The following is a 14,143-nucleotide window of genomic DNA, read 5'->3' on the forward strand; positions in this document are numbered from 1 at the left end:
GGGAAGCTGGAGCTGCCAGATAGGAGTTCATCCCACTCCCCGGATTCAAACCACCTACCTTTTGGTCAGCAGTCCTGCCGGCACAAGGATTTAACCTATTGCGCCACCGGGGACTCCACCACATAATTACACCCAGGTATTGGAACCTCTGAATCCCATACAACTTAATGGCTATCAATGTATCAATAGAGACTAATCTGTGTATCACAGGAATCACCAACAGGATAATAAATATCATGCCAAAAGCAGAATTATATCTAGTCTAGATAATCTAGATCAGGGGTCCCCAAACTAAGGCCCGGGGGCCACATGCGGCCCATCAAAGCCATTTATCCGGCCCCCACGGCACAAAGGCAGAAGGGGGTTGAGCTAAATGACCCAAGGGTTCTCCTCTTCTCTTCTAAATATTACTATTATTATTATTATTATTATTATTATTATTATTATTATTATTATTATTATTATTATTATTATTAACATTGAGGCGGGGAGGCCATCTGTCAGGGGTGCTTTACTTGTGCTTTTGGTGAATAAAGGCAGAAGGGGGTTGGACTCAATGGCCCAAGGAGTCTCTTCCAACCCTCTTTATTATTATTATTATTATTATTATTATTATTATTATTACTATTATTGCTTGGTGACCAACTATAGTCCGGCCCTCCAATGGTCCGAAGGATCCTGAACTGGTCCCCTATTTAAAAAGTTTGGGGACCCCTGATCTAGATGAAGAAATTTCAGTTGAATTGAAGGTATCAAGATGACCCCACACTGCTTGCAAAGAAATAACTAAGATCTGAATGATTTTCTGTGAAAATTAATAAAGAAAATGCAAAAGCAGGGTTTATGTATTTAGATATTTATTTATTTATTTATTCAGTTGCAACTAGAAACTGAAAAAACAAGAATAGTGACCACAGAAGATGCATGTAGCTTTAAAGTGAAGTTTAATTTGAAGCCATCAAAACTGTAAAAGATTTTCTATGCTTTGGAACAAGCATTGATTAAAATCAAAAACACTAAGATTTGGAAGGGCTCCTATGAAAAAAACTATATAAAACTATGAAGGGTAAAGATACACTTCTAAATGCCAAAGTCAGAATTATCAATGCCATAGCATTTCCAAATTCTACATAGTGATATAAAAACTAGACAATGTACAAGAAAGCAGATGAGGAGATGGGAAACCCCCTTAAAAGAAGAATTTTACAGTGGATTAAAGAGCTGGGTCTGTTTTGCCTGCAGAAAAGAAGGTTCAGAGGAGACATAAGAGCCATCTTTAAATATCTGCAAGGATGCCACAAGGAAGAGGGAGAAGGGACTCAGAGTAACAGGTTCAAATTACAAGAGAGGAGATTCAACCTAACATTAGGAAGAACTTCTTGACCATTAGAGCTGTTCAGCAGTGGAACTCTCTGCCTCAGGGAGTGGTGGAAGCTCCTTCCTTGATGCTTTTAAACAGAGGCTGGATGTACATCTCTCGGGGGTACTTTGAATGTACTTTTCCTTCATGATAGGGGGTTGAACTAGATGGCTCATGAGGTCTCTTCCAACTCTATTATGATTCTATACAGAAACCATGGCCCACTATAAAGAGAAATTATATTGGGCCCTTAGAGCAAATCAGTCTGAACTCACAGGTTAAGTCAAATGAGTAGATTGAGGCCATCTTATTCTGTACATATGAAAAAATCTGACTCACTGCAAAATAGGAAAATGTTGGATGAAAGCTTAAGGCAGTAAGAAAAGAAGATAAATACATTATAGATAGATTAACCCGAAGGAAATTAATGCCTCGAGTTTGCAAAATCTGAGATAAATTGTTACTAACAGGGTTCCATGGGGGAACCCTGTTAGTAACATATAGGGTTACAATAAATTAGAGTTGACTTGACAGCACACAACAGTAACAAGAGGGATCGTTGTCACAAGGCAATACATAGGTGCGGGAGTCTACATTATTATATGAACAACAGTTGAGATTTCTTTCTCCTGTGCTCTGTTTAGAGGTCAGAAAAGCATGGACACCACCCATGTTTGCTGGGGGATTCTGGAAATTGCAGGTAAAAAGAGAAGCATTTTTAGAGCTCTGCCTTACGATTAAGAGGAGGGCTATCCCTTGACTACTTTTAAAAGTATAGTAGAGTCTCACTTATCCAACCTTCACTTATCCAGCGTTCTGTATTATCCAACGCAGTCTGCCTTTTAGTAGTCAATGTCTTTGTAGTTAATGTTTTCAATGGACTGCAATGTTTTGGTGCTAAAGTCATAAATACAGCAATTACTACCTAGCGTTACTGTATATTGAACTGCTTTTTCTATCAATTTGTTGTAAAACATGATGTTTTGGTTCTTAATTTGTAAAACCATAATGAAATTTGATGTTTAATCGGCTTTTCCTTAATCCCTCCTTATTATCCAACATTTTCGCGTATCCAATGTTCTGCTGGCATGTTTATGTTGGATAAGTGAGTCTCTACTGTAGCTACATTTTTACTCTGAGCTTCTTTTTTTGGCTCATCATCAGGACTGATCAATAAGCCATTTAAAATACGCAGCGCATAAATCTGAATACACTGACAGTGCATGCAAACAAGCCTCTACAGTGAGAAAGATGATTATTACTATAAGTTATGGAAGGTAAGGGTTGGAATGGTGTTGTTCAGCTCTCAGAAAAACAGATCATATTAGCATTGTCATTGGGGAAGGAAAATGGGAAAAGGATGCTTACGGGTCAGGCATATATAACTGAATGTCAGGAATATTTCAGATAGATATGAGAATGGTAGGGTTTAAATTAATTGCTGTTGGCCACCTTGAGTCTCTATATTGGGAGAAAGGAAGGATAGAAATAAATGAAGTTAAATTAAATGAAGTTTAGTCTAAGCCAGGGGTCCCCAAACTAAGGCCCGGGGGCCGGATGCGGCCCTCCAAGGCCATTTACCTGGCCCCTGCCCTCAGTTTTAGACTTGGGCTCACCCAAAGTCTGAAATGACTTGAAGGCACAACAACAATCCTACTTGATTGTCTAATTGGCCAGAAGCAGGTCCACACTTCCCACTGCAATCCTGATAAGTTGACAGTATGTTGGTTAAAATTATTTTTATTTTTAAATATTGTATTGTTCTTTCATTTACTAATATTGTAAATTTAATATTGTAAATGACTGATATAGTAATAATATAATATATTGTGTGTACATATAATATTGATAATAATATTATAATGTAATACAATATAATATTTATTTATTTTAGTATTTCTACCCCACCCTTCTCACCCAATAGGGGACTCAGGGCAGCTAATAATAATAATACAATATAATAATATCGTATAATATGATAATATTAATTATATATTATATATTAAATGTAATATTACTAATAATATTATGGTATAATGGTATAGTACAATATAGTATTACATAATGCTAATATTGTGCTATGCTAATAATATAATATATTGTATGTACATACAACTTGTAAGCCGCTCTGAGTCCCCTTCGGGGTGAGAGAGGGTGGGGTATAAATATAGTTAGTAAATAAATAAATAAATAATTGTTGCTGGGTTCTGTTTTTTTGTTTTTGTTTTCTTTGCACTACAAATAAGACATGTACAGTGAGCATAGGAATTGGTTCATTTTTTTTTTCAAATGATAATTCGGCCCGTCAACAATCTGAGGGACCATGAATCGGCCCTCCACTTAAAAAGTTTCAGGACCCCTGGTCTAAGCTCTTTCCCTACTGCAAAAGAAGCGAAAGGATTGGCACCAAAGATGTTTTTCCTCCAACCTGCCTGGCGTCACATGCTATTTTGCATCACTGTGCAATGCTTTGTAGAAGGAAACAGAGACAACTTCATCATGGCATTGGCTGAAGATATGTTGGCATTGTCCTTCAAGTGTCATGGCACTAGGGACTGAACTGACATTGACAAAATCTGTCTAGTGCAGAAATTATTTACAAAGAAGACAGTAATGAATATGGCTACTTTCTAGATGATAATAAATAGTTTGAAAGGTATAGTTTGAAAGGAAACTAGACACAGTTCAGAATCCCTATATTAAAACAATTGGAGTCAAAGCAGACAGACATCCTGGGAGCAGTCTGATGGTTTGCCCCAATAATATACTAATAGTATAATATATATTTAAACTGAAAATAACAGCAGTCTTCTTAATTTTTATTGATTTATGCATCTTGCTTATTTGTTTTTGTAAGATATCTGCTTATTCCTTATAGCATATGCTGCTAACTGCACAAAAACTGTTTCATACAACACATTTTCTTACTGCACAGAATGTGTCTGGCCGTATATTAAAATAATGGCTGGAGAGTGACAGTAGTGATGTCGGAATCCAAAATACTTCATAAAACAAATGAATCATAATAAACACATTTGTTCTGATTGATACACACTGGACAAAGGACCAACTTTTTGCTTTCTGCAGTTGCAACAGTCCTGGTTTTAAACCTCTGTGAGAAAACACTACTAGACAGAGAGGGAAAACCCATTTATGTACCAAAAACTAGTATAAGAATTGGTCACAGGTTACACAACAGGAATTCATTGAAATCTACTTGTACCAGTAAAAACAGACAGAAATATATCAGATGACAAAAAAAAAGACAATACATATAGCAGAAATGCACTGAGCTCTGCCTGGTTCTTTGCACAAAAGCAAGTTTATATGCAGAAACATATACATCTACAAGGGAAAAGCAGAAATACACTGCAGCAAACATACAGTATTAATAAGCAACAAGAGCTATATTGCAGAAATGCAACTATGCGTATTTCTGCCAAAGAAAACAGAGTACAGCACCTCTTACGTATATTGACAGCAGTGGTCTATGCTGGACTACATGTGTAAAGCAAAAGCAGCAAACGTTCTTAATAGGTCTGGATCATCTACAAAGTTGAAATGTGCATTACATGTTATGACATTGCCAAGTGCATGGCAAGTCTCCCTGGAGCTACAATATTACACATGGTTGTGTTCAGCTGTTAGATTGGGAAATATAAAGAACTAGCTGTGCCTGGCCACGCGTTGCTGTGGCGAAGTATGAGGCCCCTTCTACACAGCTGGATAAAATGAACACTGAAGTGGATTATATGGCAGTGTGGAGTCAAGATAATCCGGTTCAAAGCAGATAATATAAGATTGTAAATGGGTTATATAGCTGTGTGGAAAGGCCTTGAGTCTACACTGCCATATAATCCAGTTAAAATCAGATAATCTGGATTTTATAGGCAGTGTGGAAGAGGCCTAACTGAGGCCTAACTCTGCCTGTCCCCTGTGCTGAGTGGGTTGATAGGAGACCAAGTGGGCGGAGCTTAGCTTTCTAACTGGCAGCAATTGGATAAAAACAATTATTCCTCTCCCTCTAATTAGGACTTTATTTTTCTTTTCTTTTTGTTGTATGAACGTAGAGGCATGGATGAGGGGTTGTGCTGCCAAGTTTAGTGTTTCTGGGATGTGTTGTTTTGTCCTAGGCCGAAATTTCATTACCCTTTTATATATATAGATCTCTGGCAGTACAAGTACCTTTTATATCTACCTGTATGTGTCTGTGAAGTGAACTGCTCTGTTTGCGATGGACTCTTTGCAAACATGAATTGGACAACTCAGATAGCTTTTCTGCTACTCTGAACCCTATGATGGCTTTCTGATTCACAATTATTTGGAGGTTCACCACTGACATGATAATACTACTCTGAGGATTTGTACTGGGGAAGCAGGGATGCAGAGATCAAAGACAAGAATAAGGTCTTTGATCTACAAGTGGGATTTCCTTTCCTGACTCTGCAACATAATTTTGCACCCAGAATCCACAATCCTGCAAGAAGACAATCATTTCAAGCAAGTTATCAGCATGCCAGTCACTCAACATTATTGTTGAGAAAGTGTGTCAACATTATGGATTGTTTCTCACTTTGAACACTCTCATTGACTTTGCGGTCCAGCAATAAATTTAAGTTCTATTGAAGGGTTTTCATTCATTACATTTGAAACCCTCTACTGTGATTTGTGCCATAGGTGAACGTCATTCATGTAGATTGGAAAACAAACAAATAGAACCTACATCACAAATTTGAAAAATGGACTAGAGTTATGGTTTTGGTATTTCTTCCAGCCAGACATATATTCCTCCTGGAAACTCTATTTCCTTCTCTTCTAGTTTTTCCACCTTTTCCTCCAAGTCAGTATTTTGCATGCTCACTCTTCACTATATTAGTTTGGTTTTTTCCCTTCCTTTAGAAACATTTGCTTAAAGATTTGCCCTTTTCCTTTTGCAAACCTTAGGGTTCCCTTGAGAGTACCGATTCCACTCTCTTTGCCTACAGAAGGATATGCACTCAGAGAAAATGATACGGGGAAAAATTGGCTGCCAAAGCGAGCTCCGTGAACTAAATCAAATTGCTAAACTCAATTAGAGAAGACCCTTGGAATTTATAAGATTTTTGTAATTATTGATTTACCATTCAGCAGTTGATTCAATGGATCTCCTCCAGCTGGGACTAGCAATTGAATTTATTTATATTCTGTGTTTATATCACAGGGTAATTTAAGGAAAGGCTTGTTCAAAGCTCGTGTGTGGAAAATCCCTACGTTCACAGGCACCTGATACGGTAGAGTCTCACTTATCCAACACTCGCTTATCCAACATTCTAGATTATCCAACGCATTTTTGTAGTCAATGTTTTCAAACCATCGTAATATTTTGGTGCTAAATTCATAAATACAGTAATTACTACATAACATTACTGCATATTGAACTACCTTTCTGTCAAATTTGTTGTATAGCATGATGTTTTGGTACTTAATTTGTAAAATCATAACCTAATTTGATATTTAATAGGCTTTTCCTTAATCTCTCCTTATTATCCAACATATTCACTTATCCAACGTTCTGCCGGCCCGTTTATGTTGGATAAGTGAGACTCTACTGTACCTGCAAATAATCATCACTGATGATAAACCATATTTTTCTTGGATTATACTACAAGAATAATGACAGAATTTCACTATGCACTGAACCAAAGTGACAAACTGCCTCTCTACATTTTGTGGAGGTTTGTAAAGACACCATTATGGATAGGTTAACTATCCATAATAAGTACATGTAAGATGCTGATTGGCTGAGCCTGCTAACAGCTAGGAAACTGATTGGTCAGTTTCTCTGCCATGCCACTGGGGAACCGGGTTTAAGCAGGATTACTTCAGAGAGAGTGTGTGTGTAAGCTAACTGGAAACAGCCAGTAGAGAAGATGGCTGCCGGCTCTCAGTGGCCCTGTTATTTCTAAGGCACTGAGGCAATTCCATGGACTTTAAAAGGACTATTTACTCCTACTGTTCTTTGTAAGCAATCAGAGAGACTATTATAAATATTATTGCTCTGTTTGATCATTTTGAAGTCAGTAAAGTTCCTGTTAATTGTTCTACAAAGCTGAGTGGCACATCATTACCCTGTATGGGGACTTTGGTTCACAGGTGGATATAAGAGCTTCTATTTAACATCATCTACAATCCTTAACACATTTGGGCCTATATACAAGGGCTATCCACAAAGTAGATTACATTTTGGAATTAAAAATGAACGAAGTATAGGAGAAAACATTTACCATATGCATTTGAAAGCCACACCCAAATACCATATCTCATGTAGTCGCCATTCAAATCTAGGCACTTACCATAGTGATGAATGAGCTTTGCAAATCCTTCCCCACTAAATTCTGCCGCTTGCATCCTCAACCAGCCGGTCAGTCCTTACTGCAGCTGCGCAGCATCACCAAAATGCTGCGTTGCCAGCCACGCCCCCATTGTTGGAAACAAGTGGTTTAGGATGCAAGTGGCAGAATTTAATGAGGAAGGATTTGCAAAGCTCATTCATTGCTATAGTAAGTGCCTAGATTTAAATGGCAACTACGTGAGATGTGGCATTTGGGTGTGGCTTTCAACTGCATATGGTAAATGTTTTCTCCTATACTTTGTTCATTTTTAATTCCAAAACATAATCTACTTTGTGGATAACCCTCGTATATATGGCAATTCTAAGAATATAGATGTAATCTTGAGAGTTCACTACATCCCACCCCCTTTTTTACAGCGCTAGTTGAAACTACATGCCATACTTAGTTTTCTGTGGTTCTCCATTTGTGCTGAAGCAAACATGCAAAGCAACATAGAAACATCACATGTGAGTAATGCAGCATACAAAACAAGCCTTACTTGGTTCAGAGTGTCTTGTTTCTGAGGAAAGGAAGAGCAGAAAAAGACAAAGCGATGTTCAGTGTAGAAGTGCCTGAGCACCAGAAGGAACAGAGGTAGCTACTCTGCAGGACAGAGGCAACCCAAACATTGCAGATACGTAGGAACTTATACAGTCCTTACCATGACTGTACCACTCAGAATGCGCTTGGCAGAATCACCTGTTTTACAGCATCCCAGCTGCAAAAAATTCCCAGTTGTTAGAGAAACTTACATGAAAGGAAAAATATTTCTACTTAAGGTTTCACTGTGGAATTAATCCAGCTTGACACCACTTTAATTGCAATGACTCAATGGAATGGAATCCTTACAGTTGTAGTTTGGCAGAGAAGGTTAAAGATCGTGCAAAACTACAGACCCAATGATTCCATAGCATTGAGCAATGGCAGTTAAAGTGGTGTCAAACTGCATTCATTCTACAGTGTTAATGCTCACTCAGAGTAGGCAGTGCTTCAGAGAGTTGATGCCTTGAAAGAGAAGGCTATCTTCTGGGTTGTTGCGCATTTTCCGGGCTGTATGGCCATGTTCCAGAAGCATTCTCTCCTGACTTTTCACCTGCATCTATGGCAGGCACCCTCAGAGATTGTGAGGTATATTGGAAAAACTAAGCAAGGGAGGTTTATATATCTGTGGAAGGTCCAGGATGGGAGAAAGGACTCTTGTCTATTGGAGGCCAGTGTGAATGTTGTAATTAGTTACATTGATTAGCATTAACGGCTTTGCAAGCTTCATTCCTGCCTGGGGGAATCCTTTGTTTGGAAGTGTTAGCTGCCCCTGATTGATTCATGTCTGTTATTTGGTTCATTTTCATGGTTTCCTTCTTTCTGTTGAAATTGTTCACATGTTTGTGGATTTCAATGGCTTCACCCAGAGAAGTCAGCCATAGCAGAGCACCTGATGAACCAATCTGGATACAATATATTATTTGAGAACACTGAAATGCTGGACCACTCTAACAATCACCATGTCAGACTACACAGAGAAGCTATTGAAATCCACAAGCATGTGGGCGATTTCAACAGAAAGAATGAAGTCATGAAAATGAACAAAATCTGGCTACTAGTATTTAAAAAACCTCTAAAACCAGGACAGTAAATAAAGTAAATAAAGAACAACACTCTGAAAACAGAGGAATTACAGACATGAATCAATCAAGGGCAGCTAACAACTCCAAACAATGGATTCCCCCAGGCAGGAATGAAGCTTACAAGGCCATTAATGCTAATTAAGGTGATTAATTGCAGCATTCACACTGGCCTCGAGCAGACAAGAGTTCTTTATCCCACCATGAGCCTTTCACAGATATATAAACCTCCCTTGTTCAGTTTCCAATATACCTCACAACCTCTGAGGATGCCTGACATAGATGTGGGTGAAATGTCAGGAGAGAATGCTTCTGGAACATGGCCATACAGCCCGGAAAAAGCATAACAACCCAGTGATTCTGGCCAAGAAAGCCTTGGACAACAAGCTGTCATCTGTTAGGAGAGACAGGAGGATGCTCTCCTCATCTAATCTTGCTTTCTGCTCTGAGCAACATCGCTAAAGGCCATCTGAACCATGTCCTTAACCTGCCTGGGTCAGCAGTGTTGGGATCTCCCCTTAAGGAGTGGGAAGTCCAATCCTACTCTGTTTCTTCCTAAGTAATGTGGGTAAAGGCCTGTGGAGATATAATTCTGAGAATTGAATTACTGCCCCCGCACCCAACAGGTGAGAAAGATATTGAACAAATGCAAAGTAAATGTCACGAAAGGACTGGAGGAAAATACCCTTCCACCTTCTGCCCCTTTATGGTCAGCTTCCTCTGCGGCTCTCTGCTGGAAGGCAAATCATTTCTTCAAGGAGACTTCAAAGGCAATTAGTCATTAAAGTCAATGGCAAATGCAGTAATTTCTCTGAGCCCAAATGAGTGAATTATACCTCCTTCGGATAGCTTTGTGCAATGGTAATCATCGCAGCCGTATCTCTTGCTGGGGAATACAAACCGCTACCTGGGAAGAAAGCCATGCCGCCTACTTGCAGCCACCCCACAAAACAGCATTTGCCCACTCCGTAAGAGGCAGCACAGTGGCAATTTCCGTTGTTCCTTTTGTTGACTTGTCCTTGTAATAATTTCATGTGTCAAGAACTTCCTGGCAAATTCTTTTGTGCCTAATTTCATTTGATATCACCCCCATCCTGGAGTGCTTTGTGCACTTGAAAAACTCTGTTGTGGTCTCCTTTTCTTACTTGGATCAACGAGCTATTGGTGTTCTTAGTAATCTTTCCTCCCTATAATGGAGGAGATGTATTGTTTTCTCATGTGTATTGCCCTTCCGAAAAGTCCTCTCCAGAGCCTGGGAAAGTTACTTCATGGAACCATAACTTCCAGAATCCTTTAGTTAGTATGATAGTGGTTATGCTTGATGGGAGATTAAGTAAAAGTAAAGGTTTTCCTCTGGCATTAAGTCTAGTCGTGTCCGACTCTGCAGGTTGGTGCTCATCTCAGTTTCTAAGCCAAAGAGCTGGCGTTGTCCATAGTCACCTCCAAGGTCATGTGGCCAGAATGACTGCATGGAGCGCCGTTACCTTCCCACCGGAACAGTACCTATTGATCTACTCAGGTTTGCATGTTTTCAAACTGCTAGGTTGGCAGAAGCTGGGGCTATCAGTGGGAGCTCACCCTGCTCCCAACAGCTTCAGGCCCTTTCCTTTTCCCCCTCAGCCGCTGAGGGGGAAAAGGAAGGGGCCTGAGGCTGTTAGGAATGGTGGGAGTTGGAGTCAAAACACCTGGAGGGCCCAAGTTTGCCCATGCCTGCTCTAGAGACCTTTGTGTTTCTTACAGAAATTATAAGAAATCTTAAAGAGCAGGGTCTTTCTACCATTTTATTATTTTCTTCGTCCTTTGCCACCTTTTAAAAATATGGAGCACCAATTCCCAGAATGTGAGGAATCCTTATTTCTTACAGACACAGTCAATTCTTACACCTTAATAATGTTTCCAGTTGTGGCTAGCTTTTCTTCCTTGTTTACATTATAAATCTTGGCTAACAAAAATTAGCCAAGAAGGTTTCTTAAAATGTTTCAATTGACACACATTTAATCACTCTGTATAATACATTGCTTTTAATATGTAGCCTCTCCTACCCTGGAGTGTTAAGAGTCGACAACAATAGAATCAGAAGACTTTAAAGCAGCTTTATTCAATTAAAAATAAAGCAAATGTTACAAACTCCTCACCCAGAGGCTTACTCCTGATCCTGGATTGCATTTTTTGGATTTTGCCTCAAGGACGCCTGGAATTGCAATTGAAGCAGTGTTGGATCTGATTCTAGTGTGGCAACAATATATTTTAAATAAATCTACAGTGCTCAGGGCTTTTGCAGGATTTATTTCCCACTCCATTCAAAGGGACTGATTTTGGAGTAAACATGCTAAGGATTAGATTGCACTTCATTAACACTATTCTCCACTGTTATTTTGAGTACTTTTTTCATGTCAGGAGTGACTTGAGAAACTTCAAGTCGCTTCTGGTGTGAGAGAATTGGCCATCTGCAAGGACGTTGCCCAGGGGATGCCATTTGATGTTTTACCATCCTTGTGGGAGGCTTCACTCATGTCCCCGCATGGGGAGCTGAAGCTGATAGAGGGAGCTCATCCGCACTCTCCCTTGATTCGATCTGGCAACCTTCAGGTCAGCAACCCAACCTTCAAGTCAGCAGTCCTGCCAGCACAAGGTTTAACCCATTGAGCCAGTGGAAGCTCCTATTTTGTGTTAATATGCATAAAACAAGCTTAATACCATATCCTCTTGACCCACACCAAACTTTATAAAATAATATCCATCGCAAACAGGGGAGATGGAAAAGTCATCAGGAATAAGTGAGAGTTCACCTTCATCCCTTGCCAGAGCTCAGAAAAAGTAACATTTTGTTCTATAACTCATAAAATGTAGTCCAGAAAAGTAAGATTCCCAAACTCTGTTCCTGCTTCAGTCCCAAAGAAAATCATCTTCCCATAATCTGGTATTATGTCGATAAAAAAGCTCTCTTTCCTATGTGGTTACCAAAAAGAACTCTCATGCAACATTGAGGACACAGGCCAATCCTAATAAATAGCATTATTTGACTAACCCTATGAATTTTATTCCTCTTGATTTTGATTCAATCTGGCTTTAAGAAAATGCCCTCTTCATCACCTTACCTGTTCTGGGTTATATTTCGAGAGGACACCGTCCCCATGGAACTCTTCCAGAACATCTTTCAACTTCTTCGTGGAATCTAGAAGGAGAAAGGGCATGGCAACAACATTAAGACAGAAGTGTCTGCTTCCTCTGATATGCCTTGCAGCTTGTCAAATTTAGAAGTGATTGTATACAATTATGGGGATCCCTTAGGTAAAACAAAGTTGTAAAAGTCATGTCAGGCACTGTGATCTCAAGGGAATCCTAGCTTTCTTCTAGAAGGTTTTTAAAAAATGAACTTTCAAATGTGTGAGCTATTTAAACTCTATATTTATAACATCCGGGATATGTTCTTTGAAGTAGAGAGCACATCAAACTTGCAAGACAAATATTTGACCCCAGTATTGTGCCAGGAACAGAGAACAGCTGTCTACTATATTACAATTCTGGACATCCTTAGGCTTGCTTCAAACTTTTATATTTTTTTCCACAGAAACATAGCCCCCAACTATTCTGGTTTGTCAGGAACAATCCTGATTAATCCTCTGTCACCCTCTTTGTAAGTTGCTCTGAAAATATCCCAGTTTCTCTCCCCTTTCTTCCCACTTTCCCTCTTTGTCCTTGGTTTACTTGAGTTGCTAAAAAATAAACTCATATGAAAAGTAATTTTCACTCAGTTAATTTAGCAGGTGGGGAGATGAGAGAACGTGTAAAGTTTTCTCCTTCCCTGTAAACTCAGACAAAAGCAAATTATTGCAGCTTCTTTTAGCTGTGTGTCCTTCTTCATTAATACCTTTTGCTTGGCTTTGTGTTTAGCCCTTCCAGACAGGCCCTATATTCCAGGATCTAATCCAAGGTTTTCTGTTTAGCCCAGATTACCTGGCAGTGTGGACTCATATAATCCAGTTTCAAGCATAAAGCCTGGCATCAGATCCTGGGATATAGGGTCTGTCTGGAAGGGACCTCAGGGTCCTTCCACACAGCCCCATATCTCAGAATATCAAGGGAGAAATCCCACAATATCTGCTTTGAATGGGAATATATGGCAGTGGAACTCAGATAACCCAGTTCAAAGCAGATATTGTGGGATTTTCTGCCTTGATATTCTGGGATATAGGGGTGTGTGGAAGGGCCCTCAGTTTTCCTCTGTGAAATGTTGGAGAGTATGACTATATATTTTTTTCCTCTTTAGTACTGGGCACCTACCCAGTTACCAGCTTAAAAAAATGGGATGACAGAGGATTAATCAGAAATGTTCCTTCCGATTTTTGACAGTTGGGAAGGTATGTACAGCTTGTTTCCTCCAATTACCCAGTCACTTCCTGAGCCTCCTGACGTTTTTGTTATCAGCATGATTTTTGTTACTTGAGCATTTGAGCAAAAATAAGGCTGTTAGTCTCATTGACGTTTCATGGTTGAAAACAGTTTCACACATGATGATATTTATGCTACTGTTTATTGTATTTTGAATTTTTATTATTACTGATGTATTTGTTCACTTTCTAAGATCTACTATAATAGATCATACAAGTATAGAAATAGGACCTTTATTTGGAGTTACTGCAAAATCTCGGAGCCCCGGTGGCGCAGTGGATTAAACGGATAAGCTGTTGAGCTTGCTGACCAAAAGGTCAGTGGTTCGAATCCAGGGAGCAGAGTGAAGTCCCACTGTTATCCCTAGCTTCTGCCAACCTAGCAATTCGAAAACATGC

General features: G+C 39.3%; 1 protein-coding gene across 3 annotated transcripts in view; it reads right to left on the minus strand.

Moving 5' to 3' along the window:
- The window catches only part of dgkg (diacylglycerol kinase gamma), a 171,961-nt gene that overhangs the window by 95,895 nt on the left and 61,923 nt on the right, over nt 1-14,143 (minus strand). For 2 of the 3 annotated variants that reach the window (XM_008106400.3, XM_008106399.3), the window contains exons 3-4: nt 12,452-12,528; nt 8,231-8,251 (exon numbers count right to left, since the gene is read on the minus strand). In XM_008106400.3, the coding sequence (XP_008104607.2) occupies nt 8,231-8,251; nt 12,452-12,528 (98 nt within the window). The remainder of the gene's footprint in view (nt 1-8,230; nt 8,252-12,451; nt 12,529-14,143) is intronic. The other variant, XM_003218420.4, reaches the window with a different exon arrangement.

The sequence above is a fragment of the Anolis carolinensis genome, chromosome 3 (assembly GCF_035594765.1).
Source record: "Anolis carolinensis isolate JA03-04 chromosome 3, rAnoCar3.1.pri, whole genome shotgun sequence".
Lineage (NCBI taxonomy): Eukaryota > Metazoa > Chordata > Lepidosauria > Squamata > Dactyloidae > Anolis > Anolis carolinensis.